Source organism: Phoca vitulina, unplaced genomic scaffold (assembly GCF_004348235.1).
Source record: "Phoca vitulina isolate PV1807 unplaced genomic scaffold, GSC_HSeal_1.0 scaffold95, whole genome shotgun sequence".
NCBI classification, from domain to species: Eukaryota; Metazoa; Chordata; class Mammalia; order Carnivora; family Phocidae; genus Phoca; species Phoca vitulina.
The window spans coordinates 491,836-519,662 of NW_022589798.1; the positions used below are offsets into that span (position 1 = coordinate 491,836).

The window sequence follows — 27,827 nt, forward strand, 5'->3', positions numbered from 1 at the left end:
GGGTCGCAAGCCCCAGAAGGTGGGCGTCTGGCGGGGTTCCCGCTCTGCCCCTGATCTCTGCGGGTCCCAGGCAGCCCGCTCCGCGCTCGCGCTCGGGGAGGCCGGCCGCAGAGCCCGGGGTCTGGGCCGCGCCGGGCGCTCCAGGCAGCGGGCCCCAGGGGTGGGGGGGTGACCGCGCGGGTCGGGGCGCCGGGAAAGTCCCGCGGCCTGCGGGGCGGGGTCGGGGCGCTGGCGCCGGGAGGGGCCGGCCTGGGCGCGGCGGCCGAGCCGGGCTGTCCCGCCGCCCCGGGCCGCTCGGGAAGGGGCGGGCCCCGCGCGCCCTGCGCTCGCCATGGCCGCCCGGGCGGCGACGTGAGCCGCTCGGCGGACCCCGCGCCGGGGCCGGGCCGTCCCCAAAGCTGCCGCCGAGCCTCCGGCGCCAGAGCCCCGGGCCATGCGGCCGCCTCCGTCGCTCCTGTCGCTGCTGCTGCCGCTGCTGTTGCTGCTCGGCGGCCGCGCCGCCGCCGCGGCCCCGGCAGGTAAGCCCGGCCTGGGGAGGCGTCGTCGCGGCGGGTGGCGACCCGAGGGGTGCCCTGCGCGGGTGAGGGGTGCGAAGAGCCCGCAGTGGAGGCGGGGGGGGGGGGGCTTGCGCGAAGCCTGACGTGGGTGTGGGGTGTGGGCTGGCCGGCCGGGAATTCCGGGCAGTCCCTGGGCGGGGAGCCCCCGGGCTCCCGAGCAGCCGCGGGACGGCGGTCGCTCCTCCCGGCGCCCGCGCCCCGGATCACCCCTCCGAGGCCCGAGACGCTGCCTCTGCCCCTGCGTGACTCGGGACACTCTGCGGCTCATCTTCTCCCACCCCCGCGCCGCCGCTCCCTGCAGCCGAGCGCGGCCGAGGTCCGCGAATGTCTCCGCGTGAACAAAGGAAGAGCGACTGCAGGGCTCGGGAAAGGGCCGCCTCTGCCCGCCACACGTTCTTCATCCTGGCCTGGCTGACCGCAGCCCCTGCTTCCCCCGGGGCCTGAGTTAGAAGCGGGGCCCAGGCCTTCCTTCCCTGCAGCTGCGTGCGGCGGAGGTCAGCCACAGGCTGGAAAAGTGACTCTGACTGGGGCGGGGGTGCGTTTGCTAGTGAGTGTGAGAGTCCAGATGCTCCTTTTCCTAGGATCGGACAGATGGGGGGTGGGCAGCACTCAGGGCAGGACTCAGAAATGCCCGGAGCCCCAGTCGTGTTGGTGTTGATGGCAGGGAGTCAACTGGAACCAGACTTTTAATCCCAGCTCAGCTCCCATCCAGACAATGCCTTCCCTGGGTCAGCCTCCTCCTTCCCTCTGACACTAACTGCCCATACTTATAAGCCAAATTTAAAAACTCCAAGAAAAGAAAAGAAGAAGGAAAAGAAAAAGGAAAGAAGACCTCAGTGAGGAAGTGTTTTGCTGGTTCTTTCTCAGGGACAGACTGTGGTAGGTTGGGGAGCTCTTAAATAGTCTCAAGAATTGAGAAGTTTTCACCCATGTGAAGCTCAGGGTGTGGTTTAGATTTGTTTCTTCTGCCAACATCACTTAGAAAGGTCCTTAAATTCCATAGCTCCTTGATAAGGGGAGCCTTGCAGATGAAGATGTGTGCTCCGGGCCAAATGGTTGTTTTCCTTTGAGACAGATGGATTTGAATCCTGACTTCACCCCTCCCCAGCTTCAAGTCTTGAGCAATCTCTGTTCTGCCCTCCCTGGGCCTCCTTCAGTTGGGATCTGGGCTTTGACAAAATGTTGGTAACTGCCTGAGCTGGGTGATGGCTTAATGCTGGTTGGTTACTGACTATGGGTGCTAGCGGGGGGGGGGGGGGGGGGGGGGTCTATGCAGCATTTGTGACTTGTCTGCCATGAGTCCGACTGGGAAAGAAATATTTAGAAACTTTGCAATTTGACATTGCCCCAACACCTGAGGCCATGCCCCTCTTTCTAGTAATTATCTTTTATTGTCTTGTACCGAAGTTTGGGTCAGTGTGATGCATGAGAAATAAACTGGTGTGGGGGCACCTGGGTGGCTCATTTGGTTAAGCATCAGACTCCTGATTCAGCTCAGGTCATGAGATCAAGCCCCATGTCAGCTCCCCTGGGCGTGGAGCCAGCTTAAGATTCTCTCTCTCTCTCTCTCTTCTCTCTCACCCTCGCCCTCTGTCGCTCCCCCCCCTAAAAAAAAAGAAGAAGAAAGAAAGAAACTGGTCCTTCATCACAGATCCTTTGAAAAATAGCACCATATTATACTAATCTCTTTTGTGACTACTTGAAATTTTTTGATAATAAACCATTAAAAAAAACTAACTGGGATATTTTTAAGAGAAACTATGTTAGTCAAAGCACAGAGTGGAACTATTAACAATGGTTACATGGTAAATGGGTAGTAGAAAAATTTCCACGCTTTTTCATAATTCACAATTGTCCTTCAGTAATTATGAGGTTGTTTTTATGGTTAGAAAAAAAATAAGTGTTGGAAGCAAATTTTTAAAAAGGAAAACTTCTAATATCTACCCCTTAGAGTTGTATGTTAAGGATAACATACATAAAATATTGGACCTGATCTAAATTGTAGTGTAGGGGAGGGAAACTTTTCCTTTCTTGCCTTCTAGGTTCTTCCACTGGTCTAATAATTAAGTTGACATGAGACAGAGTAACAGGAGAAAAACAGATTTAATTTTGTACCTATAGGAGCTTATAAAAATATAAGACTCGAAGAAGTGACCAAAGAAAGCAGCTTTCATACCTTTTAGATATAGAAACAATGATTTGCAGAGATTTAACCAAACAAGGGGATTTGAATTTGGGGTCTCAAATTAATGAAGAAGTAACAAAGTTTGTTTATACAGCCTTTTCAGCCTTGAATCTCCTATCTCTGAGTAAAGATGCCCTTTACCCTCCTGGTATAGGGAGGATACCTTCACAGGAGAGATTTATTTCCTGCTTTTAAGGGGATAAAGGAAAATCAGAGTGTCCTTCTTACACCGACTGTTTTTTAAGTAACTTTAATTCCAAATAATTAATATGCAAAAAAAAATCAACATGCCAAAGTGACATATTTTGGGGTTGCATATTTTGCTCCCCTCAGTAGTAATGCTTTAAGCAGTGGCCATTTGCTTTAGATTAAAAATTAATCAACTCCACTAAAGTGCAGTAAATCAACTGTCTCTCTGGCCATTTACCTGAATGTTGAAGAATTGAGGCTTCTCTTTGTATTTGTACCTGCTGCTTAGTTTTGCAGTAGATTGGAAAGGTACTTGTGCCTTAGAATTTTACTACCATGATTTGCTAACTTGACCAATTAAAGCTTCTTCGAATGCGAAGAGAGACCACTGAGAAAGATAGTAAATGCCCAACAACCTGAAAACCATTGCAAATGTTAATGTGCATTAAGTAACTCTTTTAAGATTTATTTATTTTCGAGAGAGAGTGCAGGGGGAGGGGCAGAGGGAAAGAGAGAGAGAGAGAAGCAGACTCCCCGCTGAGCACGGAGCCTGACATAGGACTCAATCTCACAACCCTGAGATGGTGACCCGAGCCAAAATCAAGAGTTGGATGCATAACTGACTGAGCGACCCAGACACTCCTGCATTAAGTAACTCTTATTTGCCCATAATCTCAACAGTTAAAACTCCTAAGTAGGTGACATGTTTTGGGGCAAACTAAAAATGATAGTAATAGCATGTATTAGACCACTCTTCTAGGTCAGACAAGGTTTTATAAACATTCTCTGTCTTTATTTTCTCCACCATTCTTTTCAAGTAGGTAATAGCCCCATCTACTCTCAAGGAAACAAAATTGTCCTTTATAGGAAGAGACAAATGGTCTAGGTAAATAAGCTGATGTTGAGGATTTACTGATCAGAGCAACTTCCTGGTTACAGCTGAGGATTCAGGGATTGTTTTTGGCTTCTCCTCACCTGCAAGGTCATTGATGTTCATCATAACGCCCCATCCATGGAAAGATCCTGAGGGGTCTTTGGATGTCAAGATTAAATGATTAATTTTAATGTTAATTTATTTTAATATACTTCATTATCTGTGTGTGATGTGTAGGGTTTTTTTAAAAGATTTTATTTGTTGTATTTGAGACAGAGCAAGGGAGCGAGAGAGAGAGAGAGAGAGAGAGAGCATGAGTGGGGATGGGCGAGGGGTAGAGGGAGAGGGAGAAGCAGACTCCCCACTGAGCAGGGAGCCCGACGCAGGGAGCCCAAGGAGGGACTCAATCCCAGGACCCCAGGATCATGACCTGAGCCGAAGGCAGATGCTTAACCAACTGAGCCACCCAGGCGCCCCTCTGTGCGTGATGTATGTTAACCAAACTATCCTTTTGAGACCCAGGATAGCCTATTCTTAAGGTGAAGTCTCAAATGCCTGGAATCCAGGGTGGATCAGATGTCATGGGCAGGGCAGGAAGGGGGCACAGGAGGAGCTGTAGTCATGAGGGGCAGAGGACACTCCACACAGGTGATCCCTACATTATCTCTTCTTACCATTGATAGTTTATGAGGATTATCCCAAGGGCATGGAGAGGGGAGGGGAAGTAGAACTTTGTACCCCCTACTATTACTGTGAGCTTTTATCTTGTAGGAGCTGGGTGTCATTAAAGCCCTGGTATCCCCCTCCAGGGACCATATTAGTGCCTGTTGTAACAAATCACCGCCAACTTAGTGCCTTAAAATAGCAAGAGAATTTATTATCTTACAGCTCTGGAGGTCAGAAGCCAGATGCTGGTTCCATTGGGCTAAAATCAAGGTGTCAATAAGGATACGTTCCTTTCTGGAGGTTCTAGGGGGAGATTCATTGACTTGCCTTCTCCAGCTTCCAGAGAAACACCATTGTGATGACACTGGGTCCACCCAGCTATTTGAGGATAAGCTCCCTATTTTAAGGTCTTTTGATGAGGAACCTAAATTGTGTCTACAACCTCAGTTCCCCTTTGCCATGTAACCTAATATAATCACAGGACACAGACATCTTTGGGGGCCACTATTCTGCCTACATCGGAGTCAGACCATTGATACAGTGCTCAGCACGGGGCTCAGCGCCCTGTTACGGGTCCCTGAAGGCAGAGTCTGGGTGACTGGTTGTTGCTCGCCACCTGCGCAAGCAGCCATATCATGAGGAATCAGGACACCCTGAAACAGTCACGTCTTAGAAATTTACTTAGACAGCAGTGTCTAATTTGCCTTTCGTTTGTGGTTTTGCATTTGCCCCTCACTACAACTCCGGGAGAGATGGCATTGTTCCACGAGTCAGGAGGAAACTGAGGCTCAACTGGGTTGTTGGCAGGATCTGTGACTGTAGGTCACAGGATCAGCCTTCCAGCCTAAGCCCTTTGTCCATAAGTTTGGTTCTCTTCCCACTGAGCCTTTATGGACACCTTTGACAGCAGGCACTATGACCCTAAGAATGCTGACTCTTTGGAGCCAAACAGATAAGTCACAGCCCAGCGTTGTCCACCCACTCCCTGACGCAGCAGAGACCAGACAAAAGGGAGGAATTTAAGCGTAAAGCAAGGAAGGAAAAGGGGAACCTAAGCTCTGCCTGGTTTTCCAGTGGATGAATGCACCGCTGAGGACAAGAAGTTGGTTATGTAATCTCTGAAGGCAAGCACGCTGCTGGGCTGCAGGCCAGTCATTCCCCAGATCCTGAGTGCCTGCTATTCCATGCAGGGGGGGAGGGGAGGGGTAAAACGATCCCCAAATCCAACAACACCCAGCCTTCCTGGAGCTCCCCACTCTCGTGTTCAGGGAGACTGTGGGTAAACTGCTGGCAATGAGGAGAGGCACGGATCACAAGGTGCTTGCCCTGTCCTCAGCCCCAAGCATGAAACTAACTCATTCTCTCCTCATAACAACACCATGAAGTCTGTACTGTACCCATTTTACAGATGAGACAGCTGGGGCAAAAAGAAGTTAAATAACTTGCCCAAGGCCCTAAGGAGCGTGCATATTTGAACTCAGGCAGTCTAGTTCTGGAATCCATGCTCCTAAGCACCGTGGTGTAAACAAAGGACCCAGGTGGTGAACAAGCACCATGCAGACGAATCAGGCAGGGACAGGGAACCCTGCACCCTGGGCATTTTACACAGGAAACCACTCTAGTAAGAGCAGAGACCTGAGGGAGGAGGGGAGAGAGCTGTGGCATAGCCGGAAAGAAGGTTCCAGAGAAGGAGCGGCAAGGGCAGGCTCTGAGTTTCCCAGGAACAAGGAGGGCCCCGTGGGGTCCATGGTGCAGGGGCGAGGCAGTTCAAGGACAGGCCTTCTGAGAGGTGCAGAGGGCAGTGTGATGAGGCAGTTGCTAATGAGTGGGCAGTCTTTGGTGCTTCGTTGTGAAACCCTCAGTTGTAAGACTTGTTATTGTCTATGAATGTGGTAAGACAGGGGATTCCAGGAAAGTCAAATGTCAGAGTAAAACTGTGGATCAACTCCCCACACCTTGGGAAAATGAAAGCTGAAGAAAGTAGAGGGCTCATCTGGAGACTCCACGTTTACGGGGAAGCCTTTCTTCTGGGCCACCTGTCAGTTGGGGTGGAAGTCCACTCTTCTTGCTCGGCCCGTTGGTGCTTCCTTCCTTAGCTGAATGTCTGGATCTGGGAGATGGGGGTGCCAGGAGACGGCTCCTCCCCAGAGACGGGATGGTGAAGGGCACTGTGGCAGGCAAAATAACGGTCCCCAAAGATGTCCACATCCTAAGCCACAGAGCCTGTGGCTGTGTGACCTCACGTGGCAAATGGGACCTTGCAGGTGTGACCAGGGATCCTGAGATGGTGAGAGGACCCTGGATGGTAGGGCTCCGTGGGCCCAGTGTCATCATAAGGGTCCTCGAAGAGGGAGGCAGGAGAGTCAGACCAGAGTGGTGACATCATGAGAAGGAATCGGCCCTGTCTCTTCAATAAATGGTGCTGGGGAAACTGGATAGCACCATGCAGAAGAATGGAACTGGACTGCTTTCTTACACTACACACAAAGATAAACTCAAAATGGATGAAAGATGTGAGAGAGGAAACCATCAAAATCCTAGAGGAGAACACAGGCAGCAATCTCTTCGAACTTGGCCTCAGCAACTGCTTGCTAGACAGGTCTTCAAAGGCAAGAGAAACAAAAGCAAAGATGAACTATTGGGACTCCATCAAGATAAAAAGTTTCTGCATAGCAAAGGAAACAGTCGACAAAACCAACAGGCAGCCTCCGGAATGGGAGAAGATATTTGCAGATGACATAGCTGATAAAGGGTTAGTATCCAAAATCTATAAAGAACTTACCAAACTCAACACCCAAAAAAACAAATAATCCAGTTAAGAAATGGGCAGAAGACATGAATAGACATTTTTCCAAAGAAGACGTACAGATGGCCAACAGACACATGAAAAGATGCTCAACATCACTCATCATCAGGGAAATGCAAATCAAAACCACAATGAGATACCACCTCACACCTGTCAGAATGGCTAAAATTAACAACACGGGAAACGACAGGTGTTGGCAAGGATGCAGAGAAAGGGAAACCCTCTTACACTGTTGGTGGGAATGCAAACTGGTACAGCCACTCTGGAAAACAGTGTAGAGTTTCCTCAAAAATTAAAAATAGAGGGCACATAAACTGAGGGTTCTAGAGGGGAGGGGGGTGGGAGGATGGGTTAGCCTGGTGATGGGTATTGAGGAGGGCACGTTCTGCATGGAGCACTGGGTGTTATGCACAAACAATGAATCATGGAACACTATATCTAAAACTAATGATGTAATGTACGGGGATTAACATAACAATAAAAAAAAAAAAAAATAGAGGGCACCTGAGTGGCTCAGTCAGTTGAGCATCCAGCTCTTGATTTTGGCTCAGGTCATGATCTCAGGGTCGTGAAATTGAGCCCCACATTGGGCTCCGTGCTCTGCACAGAGTCTGCTTGGGATTCTCTCTCTCCCTGTCCCTCTTGTCTCTCCCTCTGCTCTCTCTCTCTCCCTCCCTCTCTCTCTCAAATAAATAAAATCTTTTTTAAAAAGTTAAAACTAGAACTGCCCTCTGATCCAGCAATTGCACTACTAGGTATTTACCCAAAGGATACAAAAATACAGATTCTTAGGGGCACATGCACCCCAGTGTTTATAGCAGCACTATCAACAATAACCAAACTATACAAAGAGCCCAAATGGCCATCGACTGATGAATGGATAAAGAAGATGTGGTATAGCCATACAGTGGAATATTACTCAGCCATCCAAAAGAATGAAATCTTGCCATTTGCAACAATGTGGATCTAGTTGGAGTGTGTTATGCTAAGTGAAATAAATCAGAGAAAAACAAATACCATATGATTTCACTTGTGTGGAATTTAAGAAACAAAACAGATGAACAGAGGGGAAGAAAAAAAAGAGAGAGAGAGAAACCAAACCATTAGAGACTCTTAACAATGGAGAACAAACTGAGGGTTGATGGAGGGAGGTGGGTGAGGGATGGGCTGATGGGCGTTAAGGAGGGCACTTGTTGTGATGAGCACCGAGTGTTATATGTAAGTGATGAATCACTGAAGTCTACTCCTGAAACCAATATTGCGCTGTATGTTAACTAACTAGAATTTAAATAAAAATTTAAAAAGGGGTACCTGGTTGGCTCAGTCGGTTAAGTGTCTGACTCTTGATTTCGGCTCAGGTCATCATCTCGGGGGTCGTGGGATCAAACCCATGTCAGGCTCCGTGCTCAGTGCAGAGTCTGCTTGGGTTTCTCTCTCCTCTCCCTGTGCCCCTCCTGCTCGTGCTCTCTCTCTATAAAATAAATCAATAAATCTTCAAAAAAATTTTTTTTAAGAAAAATAAATAAATGGGTAGTCACTTAAAAAAAAGACAGAGAGAGAGAAGGAATCAGCCCATTGTTGCTGGGGGAAGGAGTCAGAGCCAAAGAATGTGGGCTACTTCTAGAAGCTGCCTAAGGCAAGGAGCCATTTCTCCCCCAGAGCTTCCAGGAGGAGCCCAGCCCCGCCAACACCCTGACGTTAGCCCAGTGAGACCAGTTTCAAACTTCTGATCTCCAGAACTGTAAGTGATCAAGCTGGGTTGTTTTAAGACACTAAATCGGCGCTACTTCATCTCAGCATCCATAGGAAACTGATAGGAAAGTAAAAGGAGGTTTCTGAGACTCTGACAAGTGCCCGGCCCTAAGGAAGCCCTCCCCCGGGGGGTGGGGGGGTGCTGCACCTTGCTCCCAGCAGCAGGCCTCCAGTCAGCTGCGCTCTCGATCCGCCGGGGCCGCACAGCAGCCTCAGTGAGCCAGATGGGCCTGCCCAGCAGAACAGCCTCCCTCCAGACGGCCCCAGCCTGCCTGCCTTTGGCCCTGGTGTGAACTGGCAGAAGTGTTGGTTAGCCGGTTGAATAAGGAACGAAGGCCCTCCTAAGCTCAGAGCTGTGGAGACAGTGGGCCTTCTGGAAGTAAACAAGTGGCCACAGACTCTTGGTAACGTGCCTTTCAGAAGAAGAGCTGGCCACCATTCCTGGAGATTGGATGTGCTTACTGAAAACATATGGTTTGAATTTCCTGCTCTGAATTCTGGAACAGCATGTTCCAGAACCTTTCTTTCCACCTCCTGGGCATTTTCTCATTCCTCTTTCAATCTCAGAGAAAGGCCCATCATGATCATGTTTTCTTGCAAGAGAAGAGGCTCCTGTGCTTGTGGTCCCCAGCCCTGTCCTGTGAAGTACCTGCTTGGGTTGTGCCTCCCAGGTCACCCCAGGACGGGGGCTCTGGCCTTGGTGGTGGATCCCCAGGGGCGGGTGTTATTTGGCTGTTCGTGGATTTCCTGGTCTGGGGGGTGGGCCTGGGGATCTGCATTTTAAGCGGGACCTTGGTGATTCTGATACTGAGGGTCCTTGAGAAACACTGCAACTCTTTACGAAGCCCAAAGGACATGTCTCACCCTCCACGTGCCTTTGGGCTTTGCACACCTGGTGCGGGGTGTGGGCGTGTGAGTGTGTGCACGTGTGTGCACGTGTGTGGAGGTTTACCAGGCCCTCCCTTGGTACCAGTGCATGTCTGGGGTGAATGCATGTCCCGTGGCCACCAATTCAATGTTCACTTAGGGACTGTATGGTTATTTAGCCCTTATTCCTGAAGAAGACAGTGGGGCCCAGACTGTCAAGTTAACCTGCCCAGCCGCACCTGCTTATTAGAGATAGAACACGAATTCTAGTCGAGCCGGACTCCGGTACCCGGGCCCTGTTCAGAAGAACTGGAATCTGCAGGCCCCAAGCCTCTCTTTCCTTCATGGACTGTGTAGCTGGTGCCATATTTAGTGAAAGGTGGGGGTGAGGGGACATGCCTGGAGACCCTGGTAATAACGATTCCTGTACTTTGACAAAAACGGAGTTGTGTGAATGGTTTGATGATGTGCATTTAAATATTGTTGTAATCAGATTTTCTCTTTCAACCCTCCCCCGTTTCTCTCTCACCTCCGCCCCCTACTCTCACTCCCTGCCCCTTTCAAGACTCTCGCGCCCAGCTGCCAGCTCCTCGAAACCCGAAGGTCCACCTGTACAACGCCGAGCAGGTTCTGAGTTGGGAGCCGGGGTCCCTGAGCAACGACACGAGGCCGGTGGTCTACCAGGTGCAGTTCAAATAGTAAGCTGGATCCTTCTGTTGGCATCCTTACGGGGAGTGGCGCGGGGGGCCGGGGGCCAGCCGCTCGGGCTTGCCTCTTGGCAAGATTGAGGGCAAATCCACTGGAAGCAGATATTTCTCTTGTACTTTTAAAATCTCGGAGGACAGAGATTTCACCACCTCCCACTCACGCGAAGTAGACAGTACTGGTGTCAGAGACTCGGCTGCCTACCCACAGGGCTTCTTAGTTGGGCGGCGAGACTGTTCTCACTGGTTTCAGAAGAGGCGTGTAGAAGAGGGCTTCCTGTCTAGAAAGGGCAGGAGGCACCTCGTAGCCTTCATCTTCTTCAAGTTTGAAAACCTGGTTATCGAACCTTACGGGCCAGATTTGGCCTACTAAGGAAAGTATTCACTTAATTACTACTAATTCTCGATTTCTAAAAGGGGTTTTCCATTTCACACATTCTTCTGGCCCCTCATTCTCTCGCTCACCCGCTTTCACAGTTTATCATCGCTCGGTGTGCAACAGAAACGCGTAAGGGAAAAAGAAAGGCAGAATCGAAGTCCTCCGTTGTTACGTGTTTACCTTGTTACATAGGTTAAGAGAAGACTAAGTTAAAATTATTGGCCAAGTCATTTTATATTACCAGTTACACAAAATTTAAGGAAATGGTAATGCTCAGTGCTTGGGAGAGTGTGGTTGATGGAGATCGTGCTGGGTGAGGACGCGTTAGCACAGCCCTCCAGCAGAGTCATCCACCATACAGCTAGAGTCACAGAAATGTCCACGTCACTTTCCCCCTATGCAGGTAATACAAGCCCCCATCAGAAAAAGAAAAAAAAATGGGGTCCCCGGGTGGTTCGGTCAGTTAAGCGTCCGACTCTTGGTTTCAGCTCAGGTCATGATCTCCCAGTTGTGGGATGGAACCCTGAGTCGGGCTCTGTGCTCAGTGCGTAATCTGCTTCAGATTCTCTCTCCCTCTCCCAAAACTCTTGCTCTCTCAAATAAATAAATAAAATCTTAAAAAAAAAAAAAAAAGGAAAGGAAAAAAAGCCACTAGTATTCGTGAAGATAGACATTGCAGTATAAATTCATGTCCATCAGCAGAAAAATGCCAAATTGTGTCATGTTAACTAGTAGTTGAACATTAGGCAGCTATTAAAAAGGATAATCTGGTAGTGGTCGGAACTGTGTAAAATTTGGACCATATCTGTGGTCAAGAACAGGGAAGGAACCTGGAAAAATTACGGGCACTTCATTTGTAAGAGGAGTGCGTTTCCCGGTGACTTCTTTTTCACCTTTGAATGTCCATTGTAACAACATTTGCTTCATAAAAATCAATTCTAAACCAGGGTTTAGGGGTCATATCTGAATTACATTTAGCTGTTCCTCAAATCAGTGCCAATAATCTATAGTAAGCAGACCAGTCCACGAGGACCAGCTACATAATTTGTGGGGCCCAGCACAAAATGAAAATGGTGCAAGGCCCCCTGTCCAGAATTACTGAGAACTTCAAGATGGCGACAGCCAAGCATCAAACTGAGTGCCTCCTCAGACTGGGGCTTTGTGCCCCTCCATGGGTCACGAGCCCGAGAAGCTGGCCCTACTCAGCATTCAGTAAACACGATGTCGTAGAACTAAACAAGATTTCGGTGACAGGAAGTCACAGCTGATATCCTGACTCGCATCCCTTAGCCTTGAAGGGGGAAGTACATCTCTGGGTCGACAGAGTTCACGAGATAGTAGAAATATTCCTTGAAACCTTTGACAGTTTCCTTTCCCAGACTAACATGTTTACTTCGTTTCCCTTTTGGAAAGCATTTTGCAGATGTTTTTTCAGGATAGAGGCTGGTTTTGGTAAAAGAAACAAAGGATGGGGTGAATGTGAACGTCCTTCTTTGGAAAAGTTGAGGGGTAATGAGAAACTGAAACCAGGGCTGGTCTTGTTTTCTTTTCCAATCGCAGATTTGATGAGAGGAGGGCCTTTGCTCTTGTTTTGTTTTTAAAGACTTTTACATGTTTGGGACATTTTAGCGACATGAAATAATTTCATTTTGAGACTTGTGGGACTTAGAACTTTTCCATCCTGTTTCTCTACAGTAAAGCGTTACTGTAATTAGAAATGAAGGTGCCTGTTTTCTGACAGTACAGTAGCCAAAGCAAAATTACACTGAGCACTGTGGGAAAATGTCGAGTTTAAATCAGGGGTTGCAGAGAGTGTGGCCTTCAGGCTTTGTTTGATCCCCAGTGTTTAATTTTTTTTTTTTCAATTAGTGCCAACATTAAAAAATCTGGAGATTTCACTTTAAGAAAACTTGACCTGACCAGCCCAGTCTTCTGAAAACGTTTTTTTATTTCATTTTATTTTTCTGATTTTAACAGCAACACGCGTTCTTCACAAAAAGGCTAGAACACGGGGCACCTGGGTGGCTCAGTCGTTAAGCGTCTGCCTTCGGCTCAGGTCATGATCCCAGGGTCCTGGGATCGAGTCCCATATCGGGCTGCTCGGCGGGAAGCCTGCTTCTCCCTCTCTCTCTCCCACTCCCCCTGCTTGTGTTCCCTCTCTCGCTGTCTCTCTCTCTGTTGAAAAATAAATTAAAAAAAAATCTTTAAAAAAAAAAAAAAAAGGCTAGAACACCCAGAAAAGTAGAAAGAATAAAATTTAAACAACCTAGTGCTCTACAGCCCAAGAATAATCCCTATTCTCCTTCTGGCGTATTTCTCTCTAGACTTTTTTCTAAATGCATGCACTTGGTTTGAAAATGTGCCAGGGTATGCGTAAAAATGAAACAAAACTGGGGTTACGCTTTTGGGTGCTGCTTCCTTTTTTTTTTTTTCAACCAAACATAGTTAAGTGTATGAGCACTTTTCCTCCTAATGGTCTCTGTGTAAACATTTTTACTGCTCATTTTATTAGATGATGCATCACACATGATGTATTTAACGCTTCCCCACTTGCGGGTGTAGACGGTCACCAGCTTGGGTCCTCGTACATAAATCATCTGATTGTTTTCTTCATTTGTAGCAGAGGGATTGCTGGGTCAGAGGGGACACTTGCCATTTTTGGAAGTGATCTAACAGAGGCCGAACAGTGAAGTCCATAGTCGCCCAGGTGTGGAACCTGGCACCATTTATATGGTGCTTCCTGGGCACCAGGTCCTGGCTCAGGCACTTTCCTAATGTCAGCTGGTGCAACCTTCATGATCCCTCGGGGAGGCAAATACCATAATTTATCCCCATTTTATAGATAAGGGACTAAGGAACAGAGAAGCGGGTAATGGGGATTTGAACCCAGGTCATCTGGCTCCAGAGTCCATGTGTTCAACCACCATGCTGTGCTCCCTCTCATGATGAGGGCTGCTTTCAAACTGAAATTCAGGGTCAGAGGCAGTCCATGATGGATACATGGTGAGGGGGAGCCCGCTGGACTGTCGGGGTGAGACTCGGCCACGCCCGGGCCACGACAGGAGGCCAAGTCTGGCGGTGGGCGGGGCAGTGCTCGAGGCCAGGGTCACTGAAGTGCGGCCAACATCATCCCCTTATTTACCCCCTTTGCGAAGAGAGGGGGAGGCGGCCTCCAGAACACAGCTTCCTTTTCAGCTCTTCCCCCTGAAACTGCTGTCATGGGTCAGCTGTCACTTAAATTGGGAGGATTTGTCCCCCCTTAGACCCCTTTGTGGAGAAACATTGTTCAAAAGCAGTTCTGAGACAGGGCCAAGGGTGGAGGAGAGGGGAGGATGGGGAACAGGAGTAGTCCATTCCCTGGTAAGTCGGGAAATGAGCCTTTGAAATGTGGGGAGCCTTTTGCCCAAGTTCAACAGCTGGGATCTGCAGGGGAGAAGGTTAGAGTATCTCTAAGTATCTGTATAACTTTTTAAAGATCACTTACCCCTTCTGAAGCACACCCCTAATCTAAGACGGGGGTGCATGTGCTCAGGGATCCCCCTCCCCAGTAGGGTCTGGCCCCTGGGGCTTGGTGGTAATGTGAGTATGGCAGCATCTTCCACGGAAGCCATGGCCACGCATCTTGAAGTGGCCTTCATCTTGCCACTGGCCACTTTGACAGAGGAGTCTCCAGTCAGGGTCAAAGACACCCTTAGAAGTGTGGTGTGTGAGAGCCGGTGGCAGGGATCCCCAGCCTCGTCTCTTCTGTCTCCCCAGCCTTGCTTTCTAGGCCAGAGCTGCTGTGGGGCGCATAGCCTGTCTCTACAGAGCACACAGCCTACTGCCCCCCATTGAGGTCCCTAGCAGCCACCTCTCTGGTTTTTCTCAAGTCTGTCACCTAAGCACAGAGATTAAAGCTGGAGAGTAGAGTCCCATGTGGGGGTGTGGCATTGGGACTCTGGGGAATGCATTGTCATTTACAAGAATATGTGGCCTCTTATTTAGCAGGGTTTTATTTTTTTTTTTTTAAGATTTTATTTATTTATTTGACAGAGAGAGACACAGCGAGAGAGGGAACACAAGCAGGGGGAGTGGGAGAGGGAGAAGCAGGCTTCCCGCGGAGCAGGGAGCCCGATGCGGGGCTTGATCCCAGGATCCTGGGACCATGACCTGAGCCGAAGGCAGACGCTTAACGACTGAGCCACCCAGGCGCCCCTTAGCAGGGTTTTCATACAGGTGATGCAAACTTTAAGTGGGCAGCTGTGGGATAAAACAAACTCCACACCAGCAGGAAGCATGAGTGGGGTTTGTATGAACACGGTATCTTTCCTAAGACGTTGGCTACAGAGGCTGAGTTTGAAGAATTAAAATCAGTTGCAGGACTGAATGGGAAAAGTCTGATAAGAGACTTGCATCCAGAATATATAAAGAACTCTTACAACTCAACAATTAAAAGACAACCCAATTAAAATACAGAGAAAGGGTTTGAGTAGACAGTTCTCCAAAGAAAATATACAAATGGCCAATAAATACATAAAAAGATGCCCAACATCAATATTCATCAAAGAAATGTGAATTTAAAACCACAGTGATATACCACAGCACCGCCACTAGGATGGCTATAATAAAAAGAAAAAAAGGCATAATGACAAGTGTTGGTGAGGATGTGGAGAAATTGGAACCCTCATACATTGCAGCTAGGAATGTAAAATGGTGCAGCCACTTTGGAAGAGAGTTTAAAATAAGAGTTAGACCCATCAGTTCCACTCCTAGGTATTTACCCCAGAGAATTGAAAAGTTATGTCCAGAAAGAAATTTGCACGTGAATATTTCTTAGCGTTACACACAACAGCGAAAAAGTGGGAACAACCAACATGTCCATAGACAGGTGAACAGAGAAACGACATGTACTATAAGTGTGTGCTGGGATCGTATTCGGCCATCAGAAGGGATGACGCACTGGTGCTACAGTATGCCGCATCACGCCTGAAAACACGCCAGGTGGAAAGAGCCAATCAGAAAAGACCATGCCGTTTATGAGCCCGTTTATAAGAAATGTCCAGAAGAGGCAAATCCATAGAAACTGAAAGTAGACAATTAATGGTCGCCCAGGGCTTAGGGGGTTAGGGCACAGTGGGGAGTGAGTGCTAATAGGTACGGGGTTTCTTTGGGGGAATGATAAAAGCACCCTAAAATTGATCATGGTGATGGCTGCACAACCCTTCGAATCTGTACACTTTAACTGGGGTGGATTCTTTGGTCTGCAAATTGTATCTCAGGAGAGCTGCTTTTTAAAAAATCGGCTCTGGGGAAACCGCTGGATGTGGCAGAAGAGAGAAGTCCGTGAAGTGAAAGCCTTTTTTCCTTTGCAGCCCCTCTGACAGTAGGTGGTACGACACCAGGGACATAGGCGTGGACTGTATGAACGTCACCACGACGAAGTGTAACTTCACCCCAACCAGCCTCTCAAATGGTTTCCCACCACATTTCAACGTCTCTTTACGTGTCCGAGCTAAGTTGGAGGACCTGGTTTCCCCATGGCTATCAGTGCCTTGGTTCCTGTACTATTGGAATGGTAAGAGAACTTGGCTGTAAAACTTCCTTTTTCATTTAGGCTTTCTTCACTTTACTCCTCACTGAGAAGTGTGGATTCCATGCACCCCAGTCCTGTCTCTGACTCCGCATAGCCAGCAAACAGGTGGGTATGATGGTCAAACCCCTGGTCTGAGCATGGAGGCTGGTGCTAGAGGAGTGTGATTTGCTAGACCAGGGGCTGGCAAACCACAGCCCGTGGGCCACATCCAGCCCACCAACCTGTTGTTGTAAATAAAGTTTTATTAGCACACGATTTCACTGTCTTTTAATAATGTATGGTCTATGGATGCTTTCAGGCCACAGCAATAGAGTTGAACGGTTGCAATAGGGATTGTCTGGCCCGCAAAGCCTAATTTACTAGGGCGCTTTACCAAAAAAGCTTGCTGACCTCTGGGCTGGATGGGACACTAGCATATTGGCTTCAGTGATCCCCCTCATCTCTTCTGGCACAACCTCCTTTATGTTCAAGAAAGACTTTCATTCAGCCTTGCAAAGTGGCTGGCACAGAGCGGATATGCCGTAAAGCTTGGTTGAACGAGCAGATGTGCTCCCGGAAATCGGAAGAGGGCGTAAGAATCAACAGATACTAGTTTGTACATTCGCTCCTTCCATGATTCATGTCTCACATGGTCAGCTGTGTCCCAGGTTTCTTCAGTGTTTATGGTTTAGGCAAACAAAGTATGGGATCCTGACTCAAACAGAAATAGAGGTAGAAGACAGCTGAGGAAGTTTGGTCACTGTCTAGCTATTTGATGATCTAGTAAGCGATTATTGTTAGTTTATCTTAGGTATTATCATGGTATTTTATGTTTTTAAAAGCGGGGATCCTATCCTTTAGAGACACGTACTGGAGTTTTTACATGAAATGATGTGATGTTTGGGGTTTGTTCAAAATAATCCAGAGAGTGGGAGGGCTGAGGGAAAGGGGGATGAGAGGAACAAAATTGGCCATGACCTGACGGTGGGTCCAAGCTGGGTGACAAGGACGTGAGTTGTTGTCTTGATCTGACCTCTCCTTCCTACGTGTTTGAGGTTGTCTGCAACAGGAAGCTAGGAAGAAAAATCAACAGTGTGTGCCAGGTGATGCAGGGATGGAAAGAGAAGACAGCGCAGTCCCCTCGAGCTGGGCATTTACTGCGGACAAGTCACCTGTCCTTGCGCAGAGAACCAGCACACATCTGAGCTATGAAATGCCACCTAGGTGGGAATTAGCTAAGAAAGAAAAAGTAACGGTGGTCCCCAGGCCTGGCCCGGGAGAAGAGGAATGGGAATGGAAGCAGGGCCTGTTGTGGAAGTCGTCGGTCCGGTGCCGGGCATCGGCGGCCCCCCGTCCTCCCGGCCTGAGCCAGGCAGCAGCGTTCCCAGGTGGTCCCCGGCTCACTTGTAAAGTCGGGCGTCCTCAGACCCCATCACTGTGTCCAACACTTGTGCAGTTGGGGTGCGTAACCAACATGACGCTTCACTGAGCGTGTGCGGGGCGAGGAGGAGATGGCTGCAGGGGGCAGGCCAGGGCGTCACGTCGACCTAGGTTCAAATCCCAGCTCTGCCCCTTACTGGCTAGGACTCTGGGCCACTGCGATCACCTCTAGGCTTCTGTTTCTCCCTGTGGGAAACGAAGATGACCTTCTTGTTGCCTGGTTTACAATAAGAGCTTAGTCCGTGGAAGCTGCTATCAAGTCATCTACGGATAATTGAAACTCCCTTCAATGTGTTGAGAGAAGGCAGATTGTTTCCCCCTCGAGACACAGGCTCATTCCCCCTCAAAAAGTGCTTCATTGATCGAAAAGGGCTAAGAGCTGCAAGCATTTATTCACACTGTACATTAGACCCAAGAAACCCGTATCATAACCTCTTGGCACCTGTCACTTGGTACCAGATCCTGGATCCAGAAGTCTCAGAAGGGCAGGTCTCTCCGCACAGACCTTCCAGGGACAAAGTGACTGGTCACAGCTGACACGCTAGCTTCCAGGCCACTCCCATGTGTAAGTCACAGAAAAGTCTAGAGTGTCCTACAGAGGCGAGAGGCCTGGGGCAGGCGGCCGGGCCCTGCTGGTCAGCATCTGCAAGCAGGGTTCACAAAAGCTTCTGGCCACTTGCAGCTAATCCGCTAACGTGGCTCCGGCTGGTGGGGGGCCAGGCCGGCCCAGTCTCTGTCTAGACCTGGTTCCTCCACCACAACCCATGAGACCGGAGGGCATGGCTGCAAACCCTGCAGGGCCCAGTTCCTTTCTCACAGAGTAGGGTGGCCCAACCAGATGCCAGAGCCAGGGGGAGCCCGGGCGAGAGCACGGAAGGCATGAGCAGTCACGAACACACAACTGTTCACAGTGATCCGATCGCCTGCACGTGCAAACGGTGCATGAATGGGCCTCTCAGAACTCGTGGGACCCGAGCTATACTCAGTCTGAAGTGCTTGTTTGATACACACTGGAACCCTTCCTTTAACGCACTTTATGACTCACAGTCCTTGGTTGTCCCGTGAACTCTATGAAAAGCTTCAACAAGCAGACTTCCGATGGCAACATCTCTCTGGTACTATATTTAAACATAGTCTGACGATAAGCTGGGAGACACGGATTTAAAAGTTGATAAATACCACTTTTGTTCATTTATAAAGAAATTATAAGAATGTATATTAAAAATAAATCTACAGAGGAGATAGGTGGTAGGTAAGGGTAACAAAATCCTGTCCCCTTCTGCATGAAAATCTGATCTTTGGTTAACCTGGCCGTTTCTCTGGAAGCCTGGTCAAGGTGGCTGTCAGCTATGTTCCTAGGCAGCGTCACTTATGGCAAAATGAGCCCTGACTGATAACCTGCACCTCCCTTGGGGCCATCTTAAATACCTGTTAGGGAGCCAGGTCTTTGCTGAGTGCAGCAGTTGTCGTAACTACGTGTCCCTCACGGGGGCTCTAGAAACTCTTCCTGTTGGCGTAAGAGATACTGGCTCTTGGGGCTTTTAAGCCTGGGAGGCTCCTGTACGGGCCTGTTGTGGGTCTCACTCTGCCTGGAAGCTGTGTCCTGGGGTGGGAGTGCGGGGGCGGGCGGACAGACTGGCTCTGGGCCACCACGGGGACGCCTGCCACCGAAGATGAGAAGCCCCTGGTGCCGCACCGTGGTCCCGCTGGTCTTCCTGCCCCCATGGCCTTCCACGTGAAGCTTGTGCCCAGAGCAGTCTCTGGGAGTGTTGTGTGCCTGAATGCGACCTCACTGTATTTGTAAGTGTGTGTGTGTGTGTGTGTGCGCGCACTATATATGTAAAATTATGTGTGAGAGGAAAAAACAAGATGAAATCAGAGAGGGAGACAAACCATAAGAGACGCAACTCTAGGAAACAAACTGAGGGTTGCTGGAGGGGAGGGGGGTGGGGAGATGGGGTAACCGGGGGATGGGCATTAAGGAGGGCACGTGACGTAATGAGCACTGGGTGTTATATGCAACTGATGAATCACTGACCTCTACCTCTGAAACGAATAATACACTATATTTTAATTAACTGAATTTAAATTAAAAAATAAAATTATATGTTGTATCTATGTGTATATATTTACATGTATATTTTGTGTTTGTGTTCGTCACTCTATTTCAGTTACCGTTGGACCTCCTGAGAACGTCTGGGTGACCCCAGGAGAAGGCTCCCTGATCATCAGATTCTCCTCTCCCTTCGACATCCCTGCCTCCCTGGCCACTTTTGTGTACTATGTCCATTACTGGGAAAAGGCAGGAATCCAAAAGGCAAGAGCATTTTTCTACTTTGTGTTGATTTTCTGATACAGCAAAAGTAAGTAAACTGGAAACTGGACAAGGAGGACAGAGCCTCCCAGTGTTGCCTTAGTCTGAGCCCTGAATCAGGTTTAATCCTTCCCTTCAAGACCAGAGCTTCTGCTCCCTATGCTGAGCCTTCCCTTCTGCCAAGTGGCTCTGAACTCCCCTCTCTGCCTGACAGCACGCCATTCCTGTTGTTTGGGGTGCGCACGGAGCCCCTGGGGCCCTCTAAAGGCTGGAGAAGGTTCTAGAGGGCCTGTTTCTACAACAAGGAATCCATCCCTGCAGTCTGCAAGGTTTATATAAATTACTCCGGTTTGAGTGATTTGCAAAGAGAGCATGTGTGAACAGGTGAAAAGTCTACTGGGAGGAGAGAGACCCTTCTAGGGAAGAGGGTGGAGGGTGTGGGAAGCTTCGGGATGTCTGGGGGACTGCAAGTGCTAGGGTCCGTCAGGAATGCAGGAGGGGCTGAGGTGCGTGAGACCGGCAGGCCCTGGTCAGCCCTACATAATACGAGGGAAGATGCTGGCCTTCAGTCCTCTGCAGTGCCTGATTATCCAAGCTGCATATCATGAAGTTTTATTATCGATGTAAGCTTCAGGGTTTCCTAAACTCAACAGTATTATAACCATTTTGTTTTATTTGTTTTCCATGTGAAAACAAATTTCCACATTTTATTGTGATATAACTGACATTCATCATTGTATAAGTTTAAGGTGATTATAGTCTTTTTATAATAATAAGAGCTGATGTTTATCGAGAGCTTTCTTTGCGTTGGGCCCCGGGGCCAGGCATTTTAGATACATCATCTCATTTAATCTTTGTACCGAGCCGTGTCACAGAGAAGGGAACCAACTGGTTGAATAAGTTGCCCAAGGTCAGCAGCTGACAGCTAGCACATCTGAGCCCAGAGTCCATGTTCCGCAGTTTTTCTTTTCTTTTTTTTTTTTAAGATTTTATTTATTTGTCAGAAAAAGAGAGCACGAGCAGGGGGAGGAGCAGAAGGAGAGGGAGAAGCAGACTCCCTGCTGAGCAGGGAGCCCCACACGGGGCTCGATCCCAGGACCCTGGGGACGCTCAACCGACTGAGCCACCCAGGCTCTCCCATGCTCTGCAGATCTTCTCCCACATAGTTTATATGTGTACTTCCTACTCATTTCTTTATGGTGAATCTTAAAACATTGAGGAAGGCAAAACTCACTGAAGAATAGACTCTTATCATATGGGGAGAAAGGAACTAACCATTTACCCGAATGAAGAGGTCAAGGTCTGGTCAACTGGAATAGAGAAGGCCTGGAAGATTCCAGAAGGGATTCCCCTTTACCCCATTCCACCAGAGCAGCTATACTTTGGACTTCTGTGAACAAAAGATGCTAGGGCTCAAATGAGTCTGAGAGCCTCCAAAATATCTCCATTCCAGCTAAGAGTCCGTGTCCCCAAGACCAGCCCCTGGATTTGCTGGAAGGACCCACGGGACTTGGCATATGGTTGTATTCACGGCTATGGCTTATTACAGAAGAAGGGCACAAAGCAAAATCAGCAAGGGGAAGAGGCACATGGGCCAAACTCCAGAGGAAGCCAGATACAAGCTTCCAAGAACCTTCTCCCGAAAGAGACAGGACACACTTAATTCTTCCAACAACCCCACTGTGACAACATGTGAAGTGTTGTCTACCAGGGAAGCTTATCAGAGACTCAGTGCCCAGGGGTTTTACTGGAAATAACAGGCCTCTTCTCCCTAGCACAGTTCAAAATTCCAGACTCCTAGAAGGAGAGCAGGTGGTCAGCATAGAAAACATTGTTTTTACCATAAGCCGCCAATATTTGTTAGGGAATGGTGGGGACATTTCTGGATTCCAAGTTCCCAGATGCTAGCTGTGGTTAGCCTTGCAAGCAGGCCCCCCAAGGACAGCGGTCTCTGCAGTCTGTGATCCTAAATTCTAGAAATGCCAACTGGCGGCTGAAATAAACCCCGAAGGAAGTTTGTACTTAAAATTGCTTCATGTGGGGGGGCGCCTGGATGGTGCGGTCGGTTAGGTGCTGGACTCTTAGTTTGGGCTCAGGTCATGATCTCTGGGTTGTGATCTCTGGGTCATGGGCTTGAGCCTTAGTAGGGCTCCACGCTCAGCAGGGAATCTGCTTGAGATTCTCTCCCTCTCCCTCTGCCCCTCCCCCACCACACTTACTCTCTCTCAAATAAATAAATAAATAAATGTTTTTAAAAATTGCTTTATGTGGCATCCCAAGCAAAAATTTTTCTCCTCTGCCCTGGCAGTCTATCACCATTAAACAGAAGAAAAAAAATCACCTGTGATCCTACTATTCCTAAGTAATGTGATTATTTTACATTTTTAAAAATAAGATGCTCTCAGGGGCGCCTGCCCCTTAAGCGTCTGCCTTCGGCTCAGGTCATGATCCCAGGATCCTGGGATCGAGCCCCGCATCGGGCTCCCTGCTCCGCGGGAAGCCTGCTTCTCCCTCTCCCACTCCCTCTGCTTGTGTTCCCTCTTTCACTTTGTCTCTCTCTGTCAAATAAATAAATAAAATCTTAAAAAATAAATAAATAAATAAAAATAAGATGCTCTCTACATACTATTGAATAATCTGCCCGTTTTCAGTCAACACTATCGCAGCTTCATCTCCATGTTGCTGAGCATATGTTATACCACCGTTTCAAATGACTAGCATTTCCTACTACATCTCAAAATAGGAAAGCAAGCCCCTTATAAGAAGTCCTGTACTGCCACAAAATATCTTTCCCTCCTTTGGGAAAGGAGGAACAATGCCGACTTTGTCCAGGAGAGCGAGAAGCCATTGACTAGAGGGATCCAGGTGGGGGGGTTGACGAGGCCTGAGGGAGGCGGCAGCAGGGACAGGCCAAGAGGAGGAGACAGAATCCTCAAGAATCTGGAATCCAGCTGTGTCCCGATTACATAACTCACGAAGATCATGTTGACCAAAACTGTGTAAGAGGCATCAGCACATTTCAGTTAAAACTAAAAGCAGACTCGGAACTAAAGGAACATTATTTCCCACGATGATTTTTTTTTTCTCTGTTCGTTGACTAGCTTGAAGTATCTAGAATACATTAACCGTGAAGTACAAAATAGTGATACAAAGTAAATGCACTGGGCATTGAAGCAATTTTATTTTTTTTTAAAGATTTTATTTATGTATGTATTTTAGAGAGAGGGAGCGTGCAGGGGGGAGGGAGAGGGATGAGCAGACTCCCCACTGAGCATGACGCGGGGCTCGATCTCACCACCCTGAGATCATGACCTGAGCTGAAACCACGAGTCGGACGCTTAACTGACTGAGCCACCCAGGCGCCCCACGGAAGGAGAAAAGTCCATCCCAGACATAGGGGTTTGCTCAATTCCAGTGGCAGACGTCCTGTGGCTGCAGTGGGCCCTCTGAGGCCTCACAGCCAGAAACACAGCTCTAAAGCCATCAGCGTCTTTCTCCACACGGTTCACCAGCTTTCACACATAAAATGTGTCCACTGCAAGCCAGTGACTCTTTCAAAACAGCATCTCCTTCTTCTTTGGTGATGGAAACGTCGGAAAAGCTAGAAGTGGCTCAACCACGTCTCTTTGGGTCATTTTCACACGTGCCTGTTGGCGTTTTTTACGTAGGTTAAAGGTCCCTTCAGGAGCAACTCCATTGTGTTGAATGACTTGAAACCCTTAAGAGAATACTGTTTACAAGTGAAGGCGCATCTGGTTTGGACATACTACAACAACGTCTCTAGACCCGGACATTTAAGCAACATATCTTGCTACGAAACAACAATGGATGGTAACATGTGCCTTCTTACGTCCTTTCTGAGCTGGGATAAGAATCCTCCCCAAGTAGTGAAACCGGGGCTGGCTTACGAGGTGGAGGGCGGTGGGAGGGGGGCGACCCAGAGAGAAGGCACGAGAAGCCAGCACGCAAGTAGGTCTAACCAGCTCATGCTGAGATCTACAACGGTAACACCGCCGGACAGCTAACACAGCTTGATTTTAGGATTGCTTGGACTAGTTACACACTCGAGCATGTGAGGCTGGGCGGAGGAGGGACAGTATGTGTCCATCTCCCAAGGACATGGACACTATCTAAGCAGTTGGCAGGTGAAGAGTGACCCGTGTTTGTATCATGTGTGGGATGGGTCTCTTGTTCACTCTCGTGTCATCTTTTTTAGCCACTACCAAGCTTCAACAAGTCATCATCATTGCCGTGGGCATCTTTCTGTTGCTGTTGGCGCTGGCGGGGGCCTGTTTCTTCCTGGTCCTGAAATACAAAGGCCTGATAAAATACTGGTTTCACTCTCCGCCAAGCATCCCGTCACAAATCGAAGAGGTACGTGTGCACATATCCAGTGGGTGACATGTCAGCCCTCCATGACCCCCTGGTAATGCCTAGGAGTGCAGCAGTGGACAAAGCCATGGACACAGAGAGTGGAGTTAAAAGTGGTACAGGGTAGGGGCGCCTGGGTGGCTCAGTCGGTTGAGTGTCCGACTCTTGATCTCGGCTCAGGTCTTGATCTCAAGGTGGTGAGTTCGAGCCCCGAGTTGGGCTCCCTTCTGGGTGTGGAGCCTACTTAAAAAAGTGGTACAGAGTTATTTGTACACCCCTGTTCGTAGCAACATTATTCACAACAGCCAAACGCTGGAAGCAACCTAAGTTTCTGTCAGTGGATGAATGGATAAACAAAATGTGGTCTATCCACACAGTGGAATGTTACTCAGCCATAAAAAGGAAGGAGGTTCTGACTCACACAACAACACGGGTGAACCTTGAGGATATCACGCTAGGTGAAATAAGCCAGTCACAGAACGACAAATACTGTGTGATGCCACTGACATGAGGTACTTAGAGGAGTCAGATTCACAGAGACTGAAAGTAGAGTGGTGGGTGCCGGGGTCTGGGTGGGGAGGGGGAGATGGGGAGTTAGCGTTTAATGGAGACAGTTCTAGTTTTGCACAATCAGAACAGTTCTGGAGATGGTGGTGAGGGTTGGATAACCGTGTGAATATATTTTATACCATTTAAAACTGGTTAAGATGAAAATTCTATGTTATGTGTATTTTACTGCAACTTAAAACAATTTTTTTAATGGCGTGAGGTTGGAGAAAAAGGTGGCCTGGTGTGGCCAAGATTAGGAGCGCGTGAGACCTGAGCCTTGTGGAGAGAGCCCCCAAGACGCCTGGCAGAGGGTGGGAAGGCGGTGAAGCCAGGGCTCTAGGCATGAGCTGTGCACTTAGAAGGATTCTAGAGTAAACGCACCCAGGGCTGTGAGTACAGAGCCTTCCCCACGGAGAGCTCACCAGATGTCACTGGTATTTTGAAAGACCTGAGGAAGATGGGTGGACCAGGTCTCGCAGGAAGTTGATTTCCTGCACAGCAACCCCCCTTCCCCGGCTCTGTGCAGTGGCCGAGCCCTCCAAGGAGCTGATGGAAGATTATTTAAAGGTATTTGTTTCTGGAGGTTTATTGGCAGTAAAATCGGAGTAAAGATACTGGAAACAGAATCTTACTCTGTTACATCTAGAAGGAACAGGTGTTAGATAAGGTCCAAGTCTACAGAGAAAGAGTAGTGCTTCTAGAAATAGAACTGGAGAGGTATTTAAAGTACCCAGACATAACGCAAATTACATGTGAATTTCCCCACTAGAAAACTTCAGACAGATACTGCATGATTCGACTTACATGAGGCATCTAGAATAGTCCACCTCCTAGAAGCAGGAGTCGAATGTGGTTGCCGGGAGCCAGGGGAGAGGGACCCAGGGGGATGCTGTTCAATGGGTATGAAGTTCCAGTTATGCGGGATGAGTAAGTTCTGGACATCTGCTGTGCATCATCGTGCCTATAGTTCATACTGCATTGTGCACTTAAAAATTCGTTAAGAGGGTAGCTACCACAAAAAAAAAAAAAAAAAAAAAAAAAAAACCTTCCCTGGTTAATACTTCACACAGTTATAGCCCTCAATGGGTCTCAGAATCTTACTTGCCTGGATCTCTCTCTCAGAAGAACCACCAGCAGGTCCCTATGAAGTGTATTTACTACTAGCTGGTCCTTGGGGGTGTGGGTCTAAAACAGAGTCTTTCGGTTCACTTTCCTGGGAAAGTGTGAAAAATAGACATCAAAGGGCACTGAAGTTACACGAGAATAATAAATCAGGTTTCGCTTATATTTCTGAGGTTTCAGAAGCGCACATGATTGGTTTATGTCCCTCTTGTCATCAGTCAGCTCTGCTCACTGCGCGTTGCGGTGTCTCTCAGCACATCTGGGAGCGAGGCGGGAGTTTCTCGGTCCCTCAGCAGTGAAGGGATGGCTCAGCCTGGAACGGAGGCTGGAGGGAAGGGGCAGGTGGGGCGCCCTGAGGCCCCCTCTGTCTCTCCTTACTTCTCTGCTGGGTGTGTGTTGTGAGATGGAAGCGACTGGTGGGTGGAGGGGCTGAGGAGAACACTGGCGACCTTTCCCTCTTTTCCCCCATGAGGGGTGACCTGGAGGCCCCTCATCCTCCCTCGCTGGAAAGTCAGAATTCCAGAGCCACTTGGGGAAGAACGGTCCCCAAGCCTGCACCAAGGGCAGGAAGTCACAACGTGCTTTTCCCCGAGGTATGGTGTGCCCTGGGCTGGCCCTTGGGTTCCCGTTAAGGTTACTGCTGATGTGAGGGGTGTTCTCATTTGGTAGGTTGTCTCGGGGGTGGTCAGAAGAGGCAGGCACCCCTGAGTAAGACAGGACCGTGCCGAGTAAACGTCAAGCAGAAGGGCTGCTAATAAACTAATGACGCTCTTGGTTTTCAACCTTTTCAAGTATTTAAAAGACCCGAGCCAGCCTATCTTAGAGGCCCTGGACAAGGACACATCGCCAACGGATGATGCCTGGGATTCTGTGTCCATCGTTTCGTTTCCAGAGAAGGAGCAAGAAGACGTTCCCCAAAGCACTTTGACCCAAGACTGTGGTCCGGTCTGCCAGCCTGTGGGACAAGAGCTCTGAGCCGAGGAGGCTGCTGATGGCCCTGGCAGGACTCTCTGGAGCCCAGTATTCTGTATTCCTCTCCCCAAAAGGCCCGTCAGTGCCTGGGAAGACGTAACGGGTCTCATGGGGGCAACAAGCCTAATTTTTTTTAAGAGTTTTCTAATCATACACGTTTCCAGAATGATTCTACAGAGATAGCCCCGAAAGATTAAGATTTCTCTTAAACACTAAAAAGACATGTAATTATTTGTTATCAAAGCAGCTCTGGCATGCCTCTGATGCTTTGTTAGTCGGCAGCCAGGACACAGGGTCCCCTCCTTGACGCGGCCCTGCGGGCAGATCACGTCACCTGTCCCAGCCTGTCCCAAGAAGGGACATTAAGTGGCCCTTCTTCATATCCAGTCACCCAACTTAAAATGTGATTCGTCCTGTAAATAGTTTCCTAGTGATTTAAGCCTTTTTTTTTTAAGCTAGCTAGTAATAAAAGACTGTGTAATTAACTTTTTAAAAAAATCAATGTGAAGTTTCTGCTTTCCACTTCACT

The 27,827-nt window shown here is 48.7% G+C and overlaps 1 protein-coding gene across 1 annotated transcript; it reads left to right on the top strand.

The window, feature by feature from the left end:
- The first annotated feature begins 369 nt into the window (after window positions 1-369).
- Window positions 370-27,827, top strand: IFNGR2 (interferon gamma receptor 2). The gene is made up of 7 exons (XM_032396952.1): window positions 370-518; window positions 10,462-10,594; window positions 16,331-16,533; window positions 20,142-20,287; window positions 23,953-24,115; window positions 24,501-24,658; window positions 27,119-27,827. Exons 1-7 carry the CDS (start codon window positions 434-436, stop codon window positions 27,299-27,301), a joined length of 1,071 nt encoding a protein of 356 aa, XP_032252843.1. The 5' UTR covers window positions 370-433; the 3' UTR covers window positions 27,302-27,827.